We start from the raw sequence: 21,366 nt of genomic DNA, 5'->3' as shown, positions 1-21,366 counted from the left end.
GATATGTCGGTCACAGCTGTTGTTTAACCAATGAGAGGCGCAATATAACACATCTTCCCCCAATCCCCAACACGTATTATAAAGAGGAACACTCTAAACAGGAAATATGCTCCAATAAACATTTGAGTAATGCACTTATCTGCAATACAAATTGTAGGTTAGCTGGCATACAACTGAATTGGGTGCGAGTTCTTCTCTCTCTTTTATTGGGGGGGGGGGAAGAGGAATAATAGATTAGATTATGATGAAATCATCAAAACATACCCAGCAACACAGAAAAACAACACTTTACCATAGAAAGATAAATGCCTTTTTTTTACAAGTGCCAACAACAACAGCAGCAATACATATTAATATATCAAAACAAGTCTCCTCTGACCTACTATTATTCTTTCCTACTATGAATGCAAAATAATTACTTTGAAAACAGTTTTGACAATGAAATAAATAATTGATTATGATTATGACATAACTGCAGTTCTAACACAGTGACCTATCAATGAGTAACAGCATGCTACAAGGTATGAAGACTATGTTCTCTAAACTCGACACAACAACAGGTGTGTGGGACAATGTATTATAGGTATTTTCTTTGCCCTGGAAAAAAAAAAAGTTTCTGCTGCTTGATTGCTACATTTTTGGACAGTGTTGCATTATGAGATTATAATCCAAATCTGCACAGACAATGTCAGTTGTCTTTTCTTGCACTTGGGCATACAGCAAGGTCATTTCTTATATTCTCTTTTCTTTTTTGGAGGGGGGAGGGGCAGGGGAGGAGAGTGATATGGCCTTATAAACCAAAACTACCCATGAGCTATCACAAAGTCCATGCCCACAGATTGTAATTAGTCAATTCATGCCCTGGACTGAAAGAATTAAAAAAAAAAAGCAGAGAGAGAGGGGAAAAAAAAAACATACCCTGCTCTGATTCCCTGTGGCTGACCTTACAAGCCCCCTCCCTCTCTATCTATCTCTCTCTCAATTCCTGGGACCTACTGCAAGTCAGGTCACTGACCTCATGTCAACTTTGGTGTAGAACAGAATAGGACCATACTTCACACCCACACACACACACACACACACACACACACACACACACACACAATCACTCACATCCTCTCACTCTCTCTCTCTCTAATCTCCACAGGTGAAAATCTCCATTACCGCTGTTCGCAATCTAGCGCAATTCCACATGTTAATCTATCCCCGCACAAGGCTAAACCTCAGCCAAGTATCACAATTTATACGCTGGGGCAAACACGAATGGCAAAAGCTATGAGGGTCACAGACGGTAGACATCGTATCTGCTGCTTTGGTCCATTTGTTTCATTTTATTTGTTTGTTTGTTATTTTGTTTGTTTGTTTTGTGTGATTCTCATTTGTTTTATTTCAAAAACATTGGCTTTGAAAACACAGGTTAGAGGCTATATTCTCTCTTCTTGAGCAAACTACACATTCACTTCGATTTTTGACCAATGATTTTAGTTTGTTTTGGTCAAAAACTGCCTAGCACACTCTATCTGGTAGGAAACCTTGTGCAGGCAGTTAACTTAAAGACAACTGGCTTAATCCGTAACAAAGATGTTGAATGGCAAGTCTCTATTAGTACATTTATATGTACATCCAAAAAAAAATCTACTTCAGAAGCCTGAATTTCAGGAAGCAAGACATAATGAACCACTCACATCATTCACTGAAGTTGTTCCATACAATTTTGAGCGTGTGTGTGTGTGTGTTGTTAGCCTTTTCCCCCAACTACAAGCAAGTTTTTATGATAATCTCATACTCCAGGCCACACGAATCTCTCATAAATGAGAACTCACACCCCCCACCCCCACCCCACCCCAAGAAAAAAAGCAGCCATTCTGGCAAAGTTATGACAGTTTTCTCTTAACAAACGGTTACATTTCCCCAGAGTTACCATCAGCCAGTTGTTATGATTGCAAAGTTATCATTTTTCATCATGTATGGCAGGAAAAAGACGGATGCACCTGCTTGTCTTCTATATATCTCTTTTCCCATCTTCAGCCTTTCCTTTTTTTTTCTTTTCTTTTTTTTTTTTTTTTCTTTTGGTGGTGGTGGCATGGAAGAAAAGAATCTTGTCTGTACACCATCGGAGAATGTAACCGAGGGTAATGTTGTGGTTTGGAAACCATCGTTTCTTTGGAGTGGATGTTTTTCTGATCAATGGTACCGGTTAATTGGCTTAACCCTTGATATATACTTCCACAAAAGGTATCCGTGAGGCTGGTGATGTGGGCTGAGAGGAGGGTCTCCGGGGTATAAAAAAGCCACAATACCTTACCCCGTGTCCTCTCTCCTTACAGCAACATCATTAACATACGAAGGCATTTTTCCCCCAAATGGAGGGGTTTGTTTATTAGCTAGGCAGAGATACCACACACACACACACACACACAACAGATACCCAGCTATCATGTTTATATCATGCTACAGCTGTATGACTTAAACAAGGATGTATCTCTCTTCATCTACAATAAATGCTGATCGGTGATCATCGTCTCACCTTTTTCTTGTCGACCTCATGCGTTCCTCTCTGAATTACTTTCTCTACGGTGGCGGGATCCGAGAACGTGACGAATCCAAATCCCCTGTATTACGGAAGACAAAATAAAATTTAAAAAAAACACACATGTCAGCAAATATGTAATATTCGCATGCATAAAGCATATCAAATGTACCAAAATAGAACAGATATGTTTCATTTTTTGGTTATGAGTGATTACAGTTCAAAAGCTCCTACTTTGTGATATTTCTCAACCATCATGACAATTAAGCCAGGATGAATGAGTGTGTGTGTGTGGGGGGGGGGGGGGGGGGGGCGGGGGTGAGGAGCCTTGAAGATCAGAGTTTTAAAAATGTACTGCTCAGTAAATGGTGCTTTAAATCTTCTTCTGTGTTTTTTCTCAATAACTGTACAAAGTTTGAGCGATGTATTTAAGTGAGTGATAAGTAATCGAAGCAGACATACTACATATTATTGTATAGTACATGTAGAAGGCAGATGCTGTGACTTTACAGAACAGAAGTAGTCAACTATGCAGGGGCCAGTTAGATAAGAAACGAGGGGGAAATGGTCAATTTTTAGCCACAAATTGATGCTCTGGTTTCGGCATGAACGAATGCAGCGGGGGCGCAATCAATGCCTTCGACCATGACCCGCAGCAGAGCAGTGTTGTGCCTCAATAAATGGCTCCATGTGGGACTGAGCATCTCTCAGTCCAAAAGGTCAAAGAACTTCTTTCACTAACGTTCCATCCCCCACCCTCCCAAGTGCCCCCCCCCCCCCCGAAATGAAAAGAAAAAAACATAACTCGGGCATGAAAATGAAAAAAGCACACACAAGCACTCGCTAAAGTGAATTATCCATTCATTATGCCAAACAGCAAAGGCGAGGGTTGTCACTTTAGAATGTGCTAATAACAGAGATACTGCATATGCTGGGATTATCTTCCAGTTTTGTGTGGATGGCATCCAATTATGGTCCAAGCCAATGACAGTATGTCCTAAATGCACAAAAAGGGTCAATGTACAGCCAAAGTGCTATAGCCCTCTTTGATATCATACATAACATATAATAAATAAATAAATGAATAAATAAATAAACAAATAAATAAATAAACAAACAAACAAATAAACATATGTATATGTATATATATATATATATATATATATATATATATATATATATATATATATATATATATATATATATATAATTGATATATCTATCTAAATGAAAATGTGTTTTCTTTTGTTATCACATTTTCTTCTCAACTGAAAAGATACTTTCACCTATTGCAAGCTAGTGGCTGCATCTTTGTAATATGATTAAGATGATTACACTGCTGAAAACCTGAATCATCAGTACCACAATAAAATCATGGTCAGCTTTACCGCTATCATTTCACGATCTCCATTGCTCATTTGCATTTTGCTTCTTTCATCCAAAATCATTATCATTCATATCTTTCTTTCTTTTTTTTAATAGAAGTGAGTATGGGAATACGATTAATCTGCCTTTTATCACATGCCCATCTCTCCAGCTATGCTCAAACAAGTCTTTTATTGGCAATCATTCAAGTTCACTGACACAATGTGGATATTTCAGGCATCACATTCATGAATAGGAAATTGGTTGGCACAGCGGAGGGAACGGCGAGAATAGAACGAGTGCCATTGCCGAGCTCGATTAAATTGGACGGAATGGCATCGACACTGATTCCTCTCCTAAGTTGGCAGCATGCACATAATCTTTTTGTACACACTTCTCATTCTTTTAAACACAAAAAAAAATGCAAAGAGAAATCCAAAACACTGCTACAAAACAAAAGCAAACAAATTCAAGGGAAGAGGCTGACACACACACACACACACACAAACACACAGATGCACATCTGCACACATACACAATTATGCGTAGGGGCAAAACCACAAAACTGGTGGTAATAAATCGAGATGAAATTCATTAGCTACAACTGCACGAGGAGTGCTGGGTAGGGGCACAGTGCAGATGCAAGTTATAATTAATGTGATATATTATGCTGCCGATGAAATATAATCTATTTCTTCAATCGCCGCAGGTTCGATGAATCACACGGTACTGGGGCAGCGGGAGATGGGAAAAGAGAACGAGTGTGTAAGAGAGAGAGAGAGAGGAAGGGAGGGGGAGAGAAAGAACGAGTGGGAATGAGAGATAGAAGGGGGAAAGAGAGAGGGGGAGAAGAAAGGAGAGAGAGAGACAGATAGAGTAAGAGAAAAATATTATGTGGTTATCCTGAGAAAAGGCTAGCAGGGAGAGAAATGGACAAGGGGGTATATAAAACATATAGCAGGCAGAGAGAGGGGAAAGAACGAGAGAAATAGAGAGGGGGAGGGGGTAGAGAGAGATATCGAAAGAGTGAGAAAAAGATTACAGGTGAGAATTGCGTGAAATGAGAAATGAACATGCTTGAGGGGGCCAAGAGTGGGCTGTGGTGTGAGGGAAGAGTGGCCCCGGTTTCCCAGGTACTTTCTCTCGTCCGTTTGATTTCCATTCTCACCATCCCTACATCCTCTCCTCCTCCTGCTCCTTCTCCCATCCCGGTCCAAATTGCACGATGTCGAGAGACAGGAACGCCACCAGGGATGAGAAAGATGAGCAAAAAAAAAAAAAAAAGAAGCAGAGAGGAAAGGATGGGAAGAGAGAGAGAGAGAGCGAGCAAAGAGAAGGAAGGAGAGGGTTAGGGGGAAAAAAAGGGAAAGACCCTGGACAATGCGCATGTCACCTTTCCTGCACTTTCCTTCGGAGCTCTCCATTCAGGAGGAGAATTCCTCGGTGGGACATCTTTCTGTCGTGATGGTTTCACTCAGGGCGCAAAAGTACAATTAAACTGGAACGAGTTACATCTTCCTCCTCACTCTGCCCCCCCCCCTCCAACCTCCTCCTCCTCCTCTCTCTCTCCCATCTCTTCACTGTGTTCCCCTCATCCTCCGGTTTCTACCCCTCTCTCCCCTTCTCCCGGTATCATCCATTTCCCGATGAGAGGTACTAAATGTAACACTTTTCTTTCTAGAGCTCTCCGCCGAGCACTTAGTGCCAATGTGGAGAATGGTCCCTGCCGCTATGAAGGAAGGTGTGTGTTTGAGGATGAAATTTTATTGCCGGTGGAGAAGGATTCAAGATGAGGTTGGGGTGGGGGTGATGGTGGTAGGGGATGGAGGAGGTTGCTAGGGAGTGACAGAAACCACCAAAAGTGCCGAATTCATTCCTCCCATTCGCCACCCTCAAACCTGGACAAAAGTTCATTAGGGTGAAATCCAGATGCACTCTGAAAAACTGCCGGGCGCATCTTCTCCATTTCATTAAATCCAACCAGAATGGGACCCATCATCATGACATACCTTTAAGGTGAATACTGATACACACTTTGTCCAGGTCTCCTTAAATCTCTCCCTCTTTTCTTTCGTTAGCATTTTTCTCTTTTCACTTTGCAGAGCTCCAATATTGCTTCATCACAGATATCTCTTTTCAGAAAATTAAACATATATAATTCTGATTTCAAATGATTATCACATGAATTCCATCCAATGTATTTCTAATCTAGTGGATCTTGCTGTGGTCAAAGTAAGTATGGAAATATCGTCCCTCATGAATGTGGAAAAAATCTCTACTCAATCATGTCTGCGGATCACAATTCTTCTTCCTCCCCCCCCCCATTCTTTTTTCTTTCTCTCTTTCTCTTTCTATCAGTGTAAAGAATATCAAACAGAAATGAAGATAGACAAATATTCTTGATTCAGTATTTGAAGAAAATTAAAATTCTCTTGGCGAGTAGTTTTCCATAATTGGGCTGGGAATATCAATTCTTCTTCTTTGTCCCAACAGATGATATGAGAATCAATTTTCCCAAATTCATGAAGCTTTGCTCTATTCCAAAAGGTTTCTGACATGGAGTAACACACAAATGACTTAGAATGACATTTGTGGGCTGGTAATCACATATTAACCCTTTACGTGACAAGGCACAGAGCTTTAAATAACCGGCCAAGCTCCTCAACCAGTACATTCATCCAAACTTGACCTTGAGTTTTAGATTGGCAAGCTCACTCCGGTGTAGCAATTTCGCCCCACAGCACAATGGGAAGGGAATAGTGACACTGACGGGGATTCGGTAATCTTTTATCATTACAATCAGATTTCAGGCATCTGAGCCAAGTGGCGAACACATGCAGCATGGGAAGGGTTAAAGGCGCTGTTAATGAAAGCACATTGGATTTGGATGAAACACAATATTCACAGCAGATCCTTTGTCCCATCAGGTGTTTTTGCATGACACTACAACATTGCACAAGACCCCATTACCCTCCTAACCAGTGCAGCTTTTGAAGTTTATATCAACTCAAAAGCACTATAAAAGAAGCAATTTCAACAGCATTTTTGTGCAGTTGTTCTATCCACCGTTCCATGGGCCACAAGTAAAAAAGGAGAAAGATTTGTAGTGTATGATTCATACATCCCTATGAATAAATGTTGATGTTCCTTGCATGCATCACTTCATATTGCAGAAGGCACGGAGTACTTATTACGAAATAAACCCCAGCAGTAACGATAACATGCTTTGCCCTTAGCCTCCATTATTGTCGTCTCTCTCGGAGCTCATAGGGGCCTCGGAAGCATTATTAGTCGTACCGCACTCGCCGGGGCATCCAGCCCCAGTGAAGTCAGACGGAAAACTAATGTGTTTGTTGGAAAACACGGGGCGCAGACACGCCGAAGCCCGAGTGGTCTTGACAGATCGCAGCTAATGACTTTCACACGTGCCCTGTTATGGGCTCCGTGATGCACTCTGCACTATGTGCCAACAGCAGTTTGTGCACCCTGAAAACCCTGCCCGAATCGCACAGCCAGCCTACTGCAAATTCGCATCCCAGAACAAGCATGTGGTCCCGATGTGGATGACCCACAATTCGGCTTACTCATGCGGTAACTCGTCCTGGTATCATCGCTGCGATGATTGCATGGTCCCAGTGCTACTCATTATCGTGCCACTATGACAAGCTTACTTCTGGTGAAGAACATTTTACAGCCATCAACTGTCTTTATCCACACGAAAATGTGGTAGAAAACTTTGCCAAGACATGCTGAATGAGCCTAATTTTGTATTATCTCTAAAATTGTAAAATCATATATTCATATTCAATTATCTATATTATTAGATTATGAAGCATCTATAATTAGCAGCAGAATACCTCATTTGTTTGGGTTTTTTTTTTCTTCAAGATAATCTATGTACAAGTTTGAAAACTGCAGCAATCGAGCATACATACCTCGTACAAGCCCCTACAAAGAAATTACAACATTGGATTGATGAAGACAGTTTACTATTAAATATACTATTGGCTTTTGGGTGGTGTTTTTTTTTTTTTCTATTTTGCCTCTGTGAATATTTTGTCTTGGTTCCAAGCCGACTGCTGAAAAGCAGCTCTGAATATTATGCTCCTAGTGATGAGACGTGACTCCGAATGAATGATCCTCTTGACTGCCAGAAATTGGATGAAAATTTATCTATTCAGATGCTGACTGACAGATGGATGGGGGGGGGGGGAGGATTGTGTGTTTATTGTCCACAACCCTTTTCATTCGTACCTTGCCCTGCATGGCAACCAGGGATAAGGATGTGCTACTACCACAGAGCTGATGAAACAGTGTGTTACCATGGAAACGGGGCTCTCCCCTGCTGGTTCTGGCCATGGGCTGTGGGTACGGTGAGGGGTGAGAGAGGGAACTGCACTCAGAATGGGGTTATCAATGGCAACCACTGCTTCCTGTCTCCACTGTCAAGTTGGGTCACACCCAAAGGTTTGGGGGGGGGGGGAAGGAAAGGCTGTTAACAGCATGAGGTGGACAGACGCACCTTGCTTGCATGCGACTCGGCTTGCCCCGGGTCACATGACCTTGCATGGAACACACACACACACACACACACACACGGGCTGATCCATCCAGCAGCAGATCTCCACGAGATAGTGTCCTTCACCGAACGTTGTTCGCGTCATCACCAAAATTTCTGAAACCCAGGGCTGAGGGGAGTGACCATCAAGATACCTCTCGTCCGTTCAACCTCAGTGGGCAGAGTATGTCACACTGGACACTGACTTCTGCCATTTATACAGTGCAGGTTGAAATCATTTCTCATATGGCAAACACATTGTGTTTTCCCAGCAATTGTTATAAGAAAAGCATTTCCTGGACAAATAAGATCCTTGTCCGTGCAGCTGATTGGAAGCACATAATTCAAGAGCTTAAGTTTTGAAGAATAATGGTGCATTTCCATTCCCGTCACTCGAAATGTGTATAATTTGAGCAAAAAAAAAATTTATGAACTTACTATATCACTCTGAAATGATATCACTTATGACAACAAATGGAAAAACTAAACTATTGGGGGGGGGGGGAAGGGTGCATTTTCAGAACTACCTACAAGCACCTATTACTCTGAGGGATGGTTATCAGGAGGTAGCATATCTTGCGGCCTGTTTGCAGGGCATATATTTTCTATCTGTGTTTCAAAATACCTGGATTCCTGCGAAGCATGGATCAAAGACTGATTGGTCCCTGGTTAGACACGCAAGCCCAAACAAAGAACACCACCAAAGTTGGAGGCGACTCCGGCTGAGTGTACCGTTGTATTTTCATTCCACGTTTTGTTTTTGTTTTCGAATGTTTATTTTCTTCATCTTCTATTTTTTCCCCCATGAGAGCACAATGCCCTGCATGGCACGGCTCTGTTGCTTGGTTTTGACGCACACACGCATTCTGCGTGCACCTGCCGGACAATTAATTAGCAGAACACCCTCTTTACAAGACCGGGCAATACACTTTACACACTATAGACTGCAAGAGAGGGAGAGAGAGAGAGAGAGGGGTGGGGTGGGGGGGGGGGGCAAACAACCATCAACAGCTCTAGCATGACCTGCACACTGAGGGAAGCCGTAAATAGATGACAAGCTTGTTCTGAAACCCCAAGGATGAAAGGCTGAACAGCAGCGGCAATGCCTTAATAGGCTTTTGCCCCGAAATACTCGAATAAACGGGCAGAATGAGTGATTCACGCTGGTACAAGCATCCATTAATGCGAGAACAAAGTTGCATCTACCTCTGAATGAATCTGCTAAAAAAAAAGGAGAGCAAAAAAAAAAGAAAAAAAAAAAGAGGTTTGAGAGCTTCCTAACTAGATTACTCCGTGATCATATATCTGTAGCATTGTTTGGAATTAAAGCATTATGCAGCTTCCAGAATAATGAAATGCCTTACAGCCCAAATGACTTATTACCTTGGTCATAAATGCCATGACAAATAGAGATCATACAATATTCAGCAATAGTCAACTGGGTCACTGGACAAAGGGGCTTGTTTGGAATACAATGTATTTTGAATGCCGAGCCATAGAGAGAAATACGGTCAATAGCATCAATAAATCATCTCAAAACATTGTATATTACAATGATAACTTCCGTCTTTTTTCGACATAACTTTTTTTTCTCTCTCTTTAACCACTCCCAGTAACCTTTTAACGAATAATTAATACAACACAATCCTCTTCAAATGTTTAAAAAAAAGAAAGAATTATCTTGGTATTGTTTCTTTTTTAAATCTTACTGAGGTATAATCAACAAACAAACATACTCTTTTGTGAGGGGTTGTCAATATCTTACATTTGTGACTCATTCATTTTTTCTGATAATAGATAGCCTTGAGACCAGGGTGAGGATCATCAAGGGTGAAGAAATAATAATAAAAAGAGAAGAAGGAGACAAATTATATATATATACCAGAGACTGGAGGCAAAGGCTATATTCCATTTTATGAGAGCGAGCACACACAGGGGTGAAAAACATACGGAAATATCCTACAGGTGGCTGTTATTGTACCAGATGAACCTGAATGGATGTTAACTGCACACCTTCTTATTATGTGGGCCTACAATGTAAACACAGATAGTGCTGAACTCCCCTCTGCCCCCCTCCCCCCCCCCCATCCCACAACTACCCCACTTCCTCCTTGACTCTAAATCCTCACAGACTCTGTACATGATCCGATGGGTTCCAGCAAGCGATGGTTTAACTCGCAATGAATAACGTGCTACTGATTGTCATACCTATACTGGCCCAGAATTACAGGTGTCATCAGCCAGTAAATGAAAACAAAAAAGGGAGAAAAAAAGAAAAAACATGGCTGTTTTTAACTAAATACGCAACATCCTGGACAAAGAATCCCCCACGCTTCCTCTTCCAAGGTGCAGCTGTTTTCTCTCCGCGGAATAGCAGGCATATATTTCAATATGAAACCAAAACCATTAAGCTGGACCTAGAGCACATGAAAGTATAATATTTCACTCAGTGGCAGAGATTTTTGAAATAACAACAACATCAGTTTGGTAATGAAATGCAAACTGTTTTCAAATAATATCATACTTAGCAGCACTAGGAAAAAAAATTAAAAAATTGTTTTTATGACGTGGCAATTGCCTGAGACAAACCCCAGGAGAGCCTATTAGTGTGCCATCAGTTTTGCATCTAATAGCATTGAGTACCAGCTTCTTCAGTGTCCCTTAACATTTATTGTGGGACAAACTCTTCATTTACTAACTGCAAATTACTGACAATATGAAGAGTTTGTTCACAAAAACCGATAAGTCCATATTTGCCAGATGGAGATATTTGCGATTAAAGGTCAAGAAAAATAAAGAGAATAATAAGAAAATTTTTGCTTCTTTTGATCATAACTTCAAAAATGTACCTTTATATGTAATGACCAATTTATCACTTCAAAGGTATTATTTTGTACTTTATGACAGAGACCGTAATTCAAAATCTTCAAAAATGGACTTATCGGTTTTTGCAAACAAACTCTTCATATCATCACTGTCACTGGCAGAGCAATTGTCTTTAGATTATCGATCCTATCATCCTCACTTCATACAATAATTATCATCATTATCTCAACCATTATCTTAATCATAATCACACTGATACCAATCACTGTCTTCGTTATAAATGGTAAATGTAGGAGGGGGAGCACACGGAAAGAGATCAAAATGTGTTTTTCGAGGAATTTAGCTGCTAACTGCCGTGTCTCGCGCGTAAGCTAGAAGGCTTGCAAGGGCTGGAGGAAGAGAAACTTCCAACAACTTACTTCCTTCAAAACTACCTACTTCCTACTAAGTACTATATGAGGAATATTTTGCAGAGTGGAAATTTCAGTGTATTTTGGGCTGCGTGATTCCTACAGTACCCTACGCGACATTATAAAAGATCTGCACACATTTTGTGACTTGGTACAATGAATATTTCGTTTAATCTGTGATATATACTAGTGTACTAACATTACACTAATATCATACAACAATTACACAAGCACTATCAATTTGCCAGCAATCTGACATATCAAAGTCATCTGATGCAACAAAGCATGATATTAGCATAATTGTGCAGAACTTTCCGTAAATACTGAAACTACACATTGCAGATTCGTATATTATATGTCTCAGAGTGTAATAATGGTTTCCATGCCTTTGACCCCGCACAGGCTCTGCCTTCAGCTGCACTGGTGTGAAAATACGAGAGTACGATGACAAGCAATCACTTACTGCCTATGAAAACAGAGAATCAATTCAAAAGGTGACAATGTAGTTTGTAGCACCTTTCCCCACGATATATAGCACCATAACCAAACAGAAGAAGCATGCCACATCAGAATAACATGTACACAATATTTCTGCTACATGTTGACCAAAAGTGCTCTTGGGCAAGGGGCAAATGACTTTTAACCCGTTGAGGACGGGCTGATTTTGCTGCAACACACATTTCCCATAGACACCTGCCTGAGTATACTCGGTACTCGTCTTCAACGGGTTAATGTAAAATCAGAAAACCTTGTGGAATAAAACTTTTGTCAATCACAGCCCAAGGTCTTTTTCGCAGCATGACTCTTTCAGATATTGCCACTGGCATTCAGTGCATTGCGTAGAGATAAGAACTTTTGCATGCATTTTACTTTCACGAATCTTCGCTCCTCACAAAATTCATGAAAATTTCAGGCATACAAAAATGTCTAATTTTACAGTATACCAGGTCAGTGCCCACTAATCTCACATTTCTTTTTCCCCACAGGGAGTATCGGTTGCCTCTGGCAAAGTGACCGTGTACAAATACCAGTTTGCAGCAGTCTGCTAGATATGAAATGATCGGGCTTTCACACAAACCGCAGAGAACATTAAATATCCAAACAATATCCCTGGTTTATCAGTCGAAATTCAGGCCTGTCCTTCGCAGAAACATGGCAGCGAAAAATAACAAAAACACAGCGTGACCTCAGCAACAATGAGTCAGGGAAAAAAAAAAACCATGGCATTTGAGATGAGACCGGTAAGCCCTCGTAATGCCGACTTTAATTCTACACTAGTGATAAGTGTCAGACTGTTTACTCTGCCCAACTTTGACAGGATTAATGATCAACTGAACAGGAAACGGTTGACAAATTAATCTCTTTGTCGTATTCTCTACCGTGTGAGGTCGGGGTGGGGTGCGAGGCGGGGCCAGATATTTTGTCACCAACGCATATCCTGCAAATGTCACGAGTTCAATAAATCAAGACAGACAAAAAAAACAAAAAACAAAGATAAATGTATTTCATTAGAATGGTCATGATGCTAATAAAACTGCTAGTGCTCCAAGGCTCAAAACTGCATATATACATGTAGCACAAATGTGTACGTAACGCTATGAATATACACTGAATGATTGAGAGCACTCAAATAGAGTTGACACCTTATTCAACCCTTTCACAACTAACTGCCTATAATATCTGACTGATAATATCTGTTGCTGATGGGGCTTAAAAGAGTTAAGTGGTGAGGCAGCGAGGTGGTATTATCTCCAGTCTTGGGAGGAGTGGGGAAGACATTTAAGACAAACTGCTATATTCTGAAATTATCCCCTTTATAACTGTGACGCCAAAGGTGCCCATTCCATGTAGCAGAATATCATGAATCTTTAATAGCGTAAAGACAGTTAATCGTGCAGAATTTGAAAACATCTGGCCTCATAATATCAGTGGTATCATCGACCCAATGTAAAATCTCAGCAGAGCATCTAAACTTTCTGAAACACTACGTCACCATAGTAACTAAAAAGCACATTTTTCCTCTTCTTCCCCCCCCCCCCCCATGCAGAAATATACCATTATATGTTTCCACTGCTTTCATGAACTCTAACACAAACTACAATGTAACACTGCCAGTGCTATAGGCCTACATTTTAAATGCAAGCATCATATTCTACCAGTCTTTTTTTCATCTGAAACTAAGTAATAATGGATGGAAAATTGGGTGGTAAAATGCTGAGGTAACAACAATGACCCCTTTGTTAACACACACATACATGGACTCTCAGTTTCCATATTCCTTCAAGTATTTCCCACTGTACTACTTTCATGCTTTATCATAAATGACAATAAGATTATTGGTGCATGTTAGCCTCTTTCCCCAGCCATTTTCTATCTTCCGGCATAACAACCGTCCTATGTTGTATCCCAGCAATATTACATAGAGTCGCACCTTCCTTCTTTCAATAAAATCCTGCAAGTCCTCTAGTCTAGTTGCATTCACAAACTCATCTGCTTACTCGTGCAATTGGGATGCATGTGTTCGTAAAATAGTCTGGACACACAAGCCTAATCATAATTATGATAAATATGACCAGGTGGTCATAGAGGGAATAGACCTGTTCTGCACAGTCACAGTAGTGTCTATATCTGACCTCGTGTCAATAATTTAAACATTATGATGTAGCATATCATGGCTTTATTATTTGGGTATGAAGTTGTAGGCTACGTGTAGGATCCTAGCTCTCATGGTAAATGTTTGAGGCAGGGGCCCTCATGCCCAACCTACAAAGCCCAACACGTTTTGTTTACTCGCTTTTTTAGTGGATTGTTTGTCCCCCCTAGCTTTTTGTTTACCGAGCCCCAGTGACTAAGACCCACTCCCTAATAATATCTTCTATCAGTCATTAGTACCTCACAATTACTCTGAAGGCTATCATAGTTTGCTGGCAGGATTGCCACTCCAAATTCTTCATTGTCTCCTCGCCTGTCGAAAGAAAAAAAAAGGGGGAGGAATGGGGGCCCAATAACATCAAACAGCTAGAGACTTGGCATAATTGATGGCCGTGTACATAAGGGTTTGTTGTGTTCTTCCTCCTCTTCCTCTTAATACTACGTTTGAGGAGAGGGGGCATATGAATTAACATCTTTACCCACCCTCATACAAAATTTTCACCCTCAGCACAAGTTTGGCCACAATGCACACATGGCAGGCATCATAAACCACAGAACATACTATGGCAGGGTTATATCATAGACCCGCACATATGCTTCTTTGGTGGGCATCTTTACAAACCCATGCACTACCCATACTCTTGAAGTACCCATTGTCCAAGAATCAAGAAGTGCACACCTAGGACCAAACAACGCACAATGACCGTACAATGTACTTGACCAGTGCTCTGTTCTTGCACAACTCCCGAACAACAGCCACAGATCATATTACCCCCATGCCCCCATGAAGCTAGCTAGGCAGCCCTTCCTGATAGGAAGACAAACCAATGCTCTATACAACATCTGGCTACACCATCCCATACTGTCAGGAGTATTGTTACTACTCCTCCAAGTCATCATTGCAAAAACCAATACAAATTAGACTGGATGACCTGAAGGGAGAAAATGAAGTGTGGAGGTAAAAAAAAAGGCCCATAGAGCCTAAACTGGCCTTTACTTGTATCCCATTAGCTTTCAATTCCATCATGTATGTGCTCTTTAAGTGTGGCCGATAACTAATGCATGCTACCGGGCTCTGTCGCGTGCTGTATAGGCTACCGACACAACAATGACATACACAATATCTGTGTGTACATAATATCCTTTCTAAAATGGCAGAAAATATGCTCCGTCATTTGAGCAAACATTATCCACAGGAATATCGCTGACGCTCCAGGCATCACTCATAACCAAACTTCCTGAGAGCTCAGTCTAGCCTCATCTCTAGACCGTCAAGAAACAAAAGGAAAATGGAAAGGAAAGAGAAAATGAAAGGAGGGTAAAATAGAAATGCAATATGCTGCCAAGGAGAAATGTTGTCCGCCTCACGAGTTATGCGCCTGGACCAACACATCATCACTGTCGTGACACGGCGGGTTAAAAATAGGCAAACCATGAGCGAACAGCTTTCAATCCGTCAAATGGGCAAGATGATGCTCTACTCCTTGCCTAGTTAGGAGCATGTGATAGACCCACTTGGCTCAAACGGTGCTGGAAAAACTCCAGCAAGTTGTCCGCTAGCATCAAGGATGGGCTTGTCAAACATCTTCAGACGCTTTGCGAAATGTCCGACCAGTGTGACTGAAGAAGGATTGCTTGGAACATTTCGGCTGCAATCACGGTACACTGACAACATACACCATCAAATCGGGACATAATATAAGCAGGAACAGAAAGAGTGAATGGGGATGCCCCGCTATCACAGTTTGGCTTTAATCCCAAAAGAAGAAGGCCACAGCCCACTGGATCCAACTGTCCAGAATCGCTTTCATAGCAATGCTCAATTTCAAGAGACGTGGCCCAAAGAATAAAAGTTGATGTGCTCTCACTTTCGATGGCAGCTCAGATGCGAATCACGTCAAGTTACGACTTGCATTCACAGGAATTAATTCTCTTCATATCTCAAGATTTCAAAAACAGAGATGGAAAAATGAATATATAGTATACTATTCTTCATATAGCATTAAAATGAATTGAAATAAAATAGTTCACAATTCTGAACTGCAACTGTACATATGACATGGGCATTGCAATGACAAAATTCAAGACGTTCATACTGCACTGATACTATCGAGCTGAAATTTTGGTGTGCTCTACTTTTGATGTACACACTGTAGTGCCACATCTGATGCAAAATACATGTATGAATGCATGCATATGACGAATGACTCTTCAAGACCACACATCATTATGAATACATGGGACTGAGTCCTGTGAGGCAAAACATCAACCTCATGACCACTCTACACATGATTTTGAAAGAGGAGAGTCATTCACAAGGCGATCAAATTTCCCGACATGTGACTTCTTTTACTGGTGATCTGGCGGAAAAAAAAAATGAAAATGACAACAAGACGGCAGAGGATGTCAGTCCACAAAACTCATGGCGGTCTCCCGCCACGTAGGAGGAAAACGCAATGTACGTCGTGGAATGGTGCCAATCGCAGTGACTTGGCGTAATAGTTGAAGTGGACTGATTTTTGCAGACGTCCCAATTAGCCTGCAGAGAAACAGGTGCTCGGCAGAGGTTACGCGGAATCTTTACTTGGCAACTCCTGGTTTAATAGCGATTCATTAAAACCCTGCAGCTTATCTCTCTGCATGGGCCCTGTTCAATATTTATGGTTACGTTGGAGACCTCTCATTCAAGGGAAGAAGAAGGAACTCGAGGCTTTCGGAAAAGGACCCAGCAGTAACAAAACAAACAACAACAACAAAAACATTTAGTCAAAGAAGACAATAAAGGGAGGCACAAATATAGTTGTCTCACCGTTTGTTAGACCATAAAGTAAGCAGATCAAGGAGATCTCGGAATTTGGTCGACTATACCTTCTGTCTGTCCACTCACTTTTAGTGACTTCTCCAATTCTATCCATTTTTATCCATTCATCAAACTGTCCAATATTTTCCATCGATCTATCATCTCCTTTACTTATGGCATGAATCTGTGTATTTAATCTACTAGCTATCTCTACCACTGTATCCAAATGTATAAAAAATGATTTATGGCTGACTTGATGGTCAATCACAACATGCCCATATCCATCATATTCAGATTTTATATCTTCTCCAAATCGCATATCAAAACAAACTTCCGACTCAAAGTTTCACATTGTTCCATCAAGACCATACTGGGCCTGTCATTATTTAAGCGGTCACGTTGCAAAACATCGTAATGGTTACCAATCACGGCTCTGAACAATTTACCCCTTTCTTCCCGCCGATGATGCACCACAACGCTTGGTCCATTGGAACCCTAATTCAACACAGCTATCAAAATTCATGAATTAATAGATTTGAAAAGAGGTACATTGTAAGTACGTGATTAAAATGTTTATCAGACAGGAGTAAGCAATAACAGGTAATAGAAACCAACCTCCCAAACTGATGGGGATAAAAACATTTGCCACCAAAACTACTCAGTTTACCCACACCTACTGCTCACACTACCATTGAGAAATGAAAGAATTTTTAGAAAACACACTTCCTCCTTTTCCCACATTATCATCCTAACATCTACATATTATGTACATGTATGTCTCAATTTCACTATGTCCTTGAACTAACTCAGCAATATAATTCAGGACAGGAGATGTTTTCTAAGTCTTTACTCCAATTATCAAGGGTTTTCTATTCTTTCCATATCTTCCACAGTGCTTCATAAATAAAAAATTGCTGAACACATTTGAGAGTTTATTTTTACTGTACTGTATATGTTTGCCTGCATCTATCTTCTCTTCGATTCAAAATGTCTGGTAGCCCTTATCACTTGATTGTCAGTCCATGGGAAGTAGTTTGGTTCGGTTCCAGACAACGCTACGGAATAACCAACTCCAGACCTGTTCATTAACGCTGACACTGGCTACAAAAATACCCTCGGCAAACCACAGTTTCATTCTGGGCAGCTCTCAAGTACATGTAGTATTCCTTTGTCACTCCGCAGCAACTCGTACATGTAGCAACAAAATTTCATCACACAACCGACAAATTCCCCCTTTTTTTTGGCAGCTTCAAGATATCACAGGACAGCTTAAGTGATAATAATAGCTCATGTTGATCTGGCTATGACCTGTCCCCAGCATCAAATGGGCAATGTAAAATATATTTGTTGAGGGAGAAATATGACAGCGACTGCCAATGAGAGAGGGACATATATAAAACAAATATAGCATGCATTGCGAGAGCCCCTAACTGGTTGAAATTCTCATGTGACAGGAATAGCACCTTTTTTTCGGGGGGGGGGGGGGGAGGGGGGCATCCCCTTCAAAAAAAAAAAAATCTGTTAATTCACTGAATTCAATATTGAATTAGATGCTGGAAATAGTGCAAAATGTATTTGACATACAGTGTATATCTTCAAATATATTCAAAAAAATTACAAAACATTTTCACTCACTATAAATATTTCTCTGCTTCTGTGGTTTGTTTACATGCTATTGAAGCACACATGATCACGAATATGATGTCATTTACATGGTATAATGCACTATACATGAATATGACATCATGGTATGGCATGCATGTATTTTTCTCAACTGGCATTTTGTCTCAACATAGCAATTTTATGTTTGGTTGCATGACTCTACTAGTCTAGTATAATGTACACTGTACGTAGACCAATCAACCAACAGGATTAAATAAATGAAGGATACGAATAGCTAAAAAATATAGGCCCTACATCTATTTACATTGTTATATGTGTATAGGAGAGTTTTAAAATAAGTGTCTATATACTCAAATATATACAGTGTTCACAGTCACATGTCAAGTAGGTCTACATTATTTTGTAAAGTAAGAGAAGAGATGTGAACAGTGGTTTGTATGTGTCATGGCCCTTTTCAATTAGCCTCACTTGGACATAAAACTTACGTTTCCATGGAAAAATAACATACTTTAAAACTATCATCCTAAAAACATTGCAAGGGTCATTCATCACTTAATTACACTGTGATGACCCGTTTCCTTCATGCATGGCAACAGAGAAACATCTGCCACAGTATACTACATTCTGCTCTTTGCTCACATACATTGTATGTCTCCTAAAAGCATCATTTACCATTTGCAGACAAAACAAAAAAATATGAGTTAGGGATAGAAACAACCAATGTAAAAATGTGAATCAGTATAGTCAATGTTAAGTACTGTGAGATTTTATATACAAAATGTGAACAATAGTTATAATTAAAATGTTTCTAGACTAAACCGTCTACATTTATGGATTATTTAGAAAAATTGTGATATCTCCTCATATTTTAGGCTTTACTGCAAAGCATTAAAATGATAGGATGTTTTGTAATACAACTGACCTACAAATATGCATCAAATTTGATATCTTCATTTTTTTTTAAATCACTGCTCCAAATGGTAAACAGTAGGCCCTACAGTGTACCTAATCAGAGCAACAACAACAGCAAAAAAAAAAAAAAAAAAAAAAAAAAACTTACACAGTATATCCAGTACGATAGCTTATGCTCTTTAATATCTCAAAGACATGACTAATAGCTTCATAATTTCATTCATATATGATGAATTTGAAATTTTCAGTGTCATTCTCATAAGTTAGTTCTAGAAGCTGCATCAAAATACCCACTATTGCTCTTGGTGCCAAAGATACATTGTATCTGCTCAAAAAATAAAAATAAAATACAAAATCTAAATAGCTGATGACTCTCTGAAATCTTAAAAAGAGACAGTGGAGTGGTTTAAACTTGGCTGTCATGCCATGACTTTCCCAAGAAATGATGAAGAAGCAGCATAGAATGCGTACCCCACGATGCCCTTCACTCCCCCACACCGCCTATTGTAGTTTCAGACTGGAGAAACATTCCACTATAAATCCCCATCGGGCCCTACTACATCTGAACTTGACAGCTCTCCCTGGCTCTACGGGCCGCCTCGCTCGCTCGCTCTCTCTCCCCCTCTCTCCCTCTCTCTGACAGCCCAGTGAGCATCGCTGCCTCCAGCTACGACTGCTGCCGACTGCGGACAGTGAGCTACACGTAGCCCGAGACGAGGCAAACTCGCTACGCTATGACCTCTCTTACGACTTAACCGTATCAATCACGCAGTAACATTTCTCGTCCATGCCTCCTCTTTCCCATCAATATCTTGTCTTTAACTATATTTAAAAATGGATCCTGGCACACTCTAAAATGGTTGCTGTAATGTACACAAATTCTCTCCTATTTCAAGTTGTCTGTAAGTTTGTAACACCAGCATCTCGACGCTGTACTATTTCTAGTAAATGCCAAAATCAAAATTATTCTTCCCAATCAAAATCTTCTCTACAATTTCCAAATAACCACCCCAATTTTCAAAAATACATTCTTTTCAAAATTCATGCTCCACCAAATGGATTTCATTTAGTAAATAATTCACTGTTCATCAACATCCCACATTATGTTTCTGTTCATGTTGTTTTAAAAGATATCAGGTTCAGCGCAAATATTTCCGATGCTCAAGTTTGTGCAAATAAAATAAAGTTGTGGCACACTACATCCATCATTTATTTCCACAAAATCTGGGAGGAAATCATTACTACTAAGAAGGGGATATTTCAATATATATTCATCTTTACACTCTATCAACTCTTGGCATACAATTGTACACTCTGTAGCAGCTTTACAACACATACTGGGTCACTACAATCTTTCCCAAAGGCTAAAATCAATGGTTGTCCACTACAAAGGGGCAACATCAAATTCATCAAATATGGTATTTCAGTTGCCAGATTTCTGAAATATGGCATTTTATTTGCTAGATTTGGATGCTGAAGGTGCAATTATGATTTGACATCTTCAGGTTTTGTTTTGTTTTGTTTTTTGGTTTGTTTGTTTTTTTTGTTGTTGTAAATTTGAACTCAATACTATGTGGCACACCTGCCATACACCACGTAGTTCGGAGGTGCGCCCCAATGCCTTTCTGTTTATTGCTCAATCTTGCATGTATCCTGGCATTGATTATGGCATATTTACACGTTACAACTG

At 40.3% G+C, this 21,366-nt stretch overlaps 1 protein-coding gene across 3 annotated transcripts in view; it reads right to left on the bottom strand.

Moving 5' to 3' along the window:
- The window catches only part of LOC140227345 (RNA-binding protein Musashi homolog 2-like), a 265,855-nt gene that overhangs the window by 239,236 nt on the left and 5,253 nt on the right, over positions 1 to 21,366 (bottom strand). For all 3 annotated transcript variants that reach the window (XM_072307760.1, XM_072307762.1, XM_072307761.1), the window contains exon 4: positions 2,528 to 2,612. In XM_072307760.1, coding sequence (XP_072163861.1) covers positions 2,528 to 2,612 — 85 coding nt within the window. The remainder of the gene's footprint in view (positions 1 to 2,527; positions 2,613 to 21,366) is intronic.

The sequence above is a fragment of the Diadema setosum genome, chromosome 4, assembly GCF_964275005.1.
Source record: "Diadema setosum chromosome 4, eeDiaSeto1, whole genome shotgun sequence".
Taxonomy (NCBI): domain Eukaryota; kingdom Metazoa; phylum Echinodermata; class Echinoidea; order Diadematoida; family Diadematidae; genus Diadema; species Diadema setosum.
Note: the sequence above shows the minus strand (reverse complement) of the source record. Positions and strands in the feature narration are given on the sequence as shown.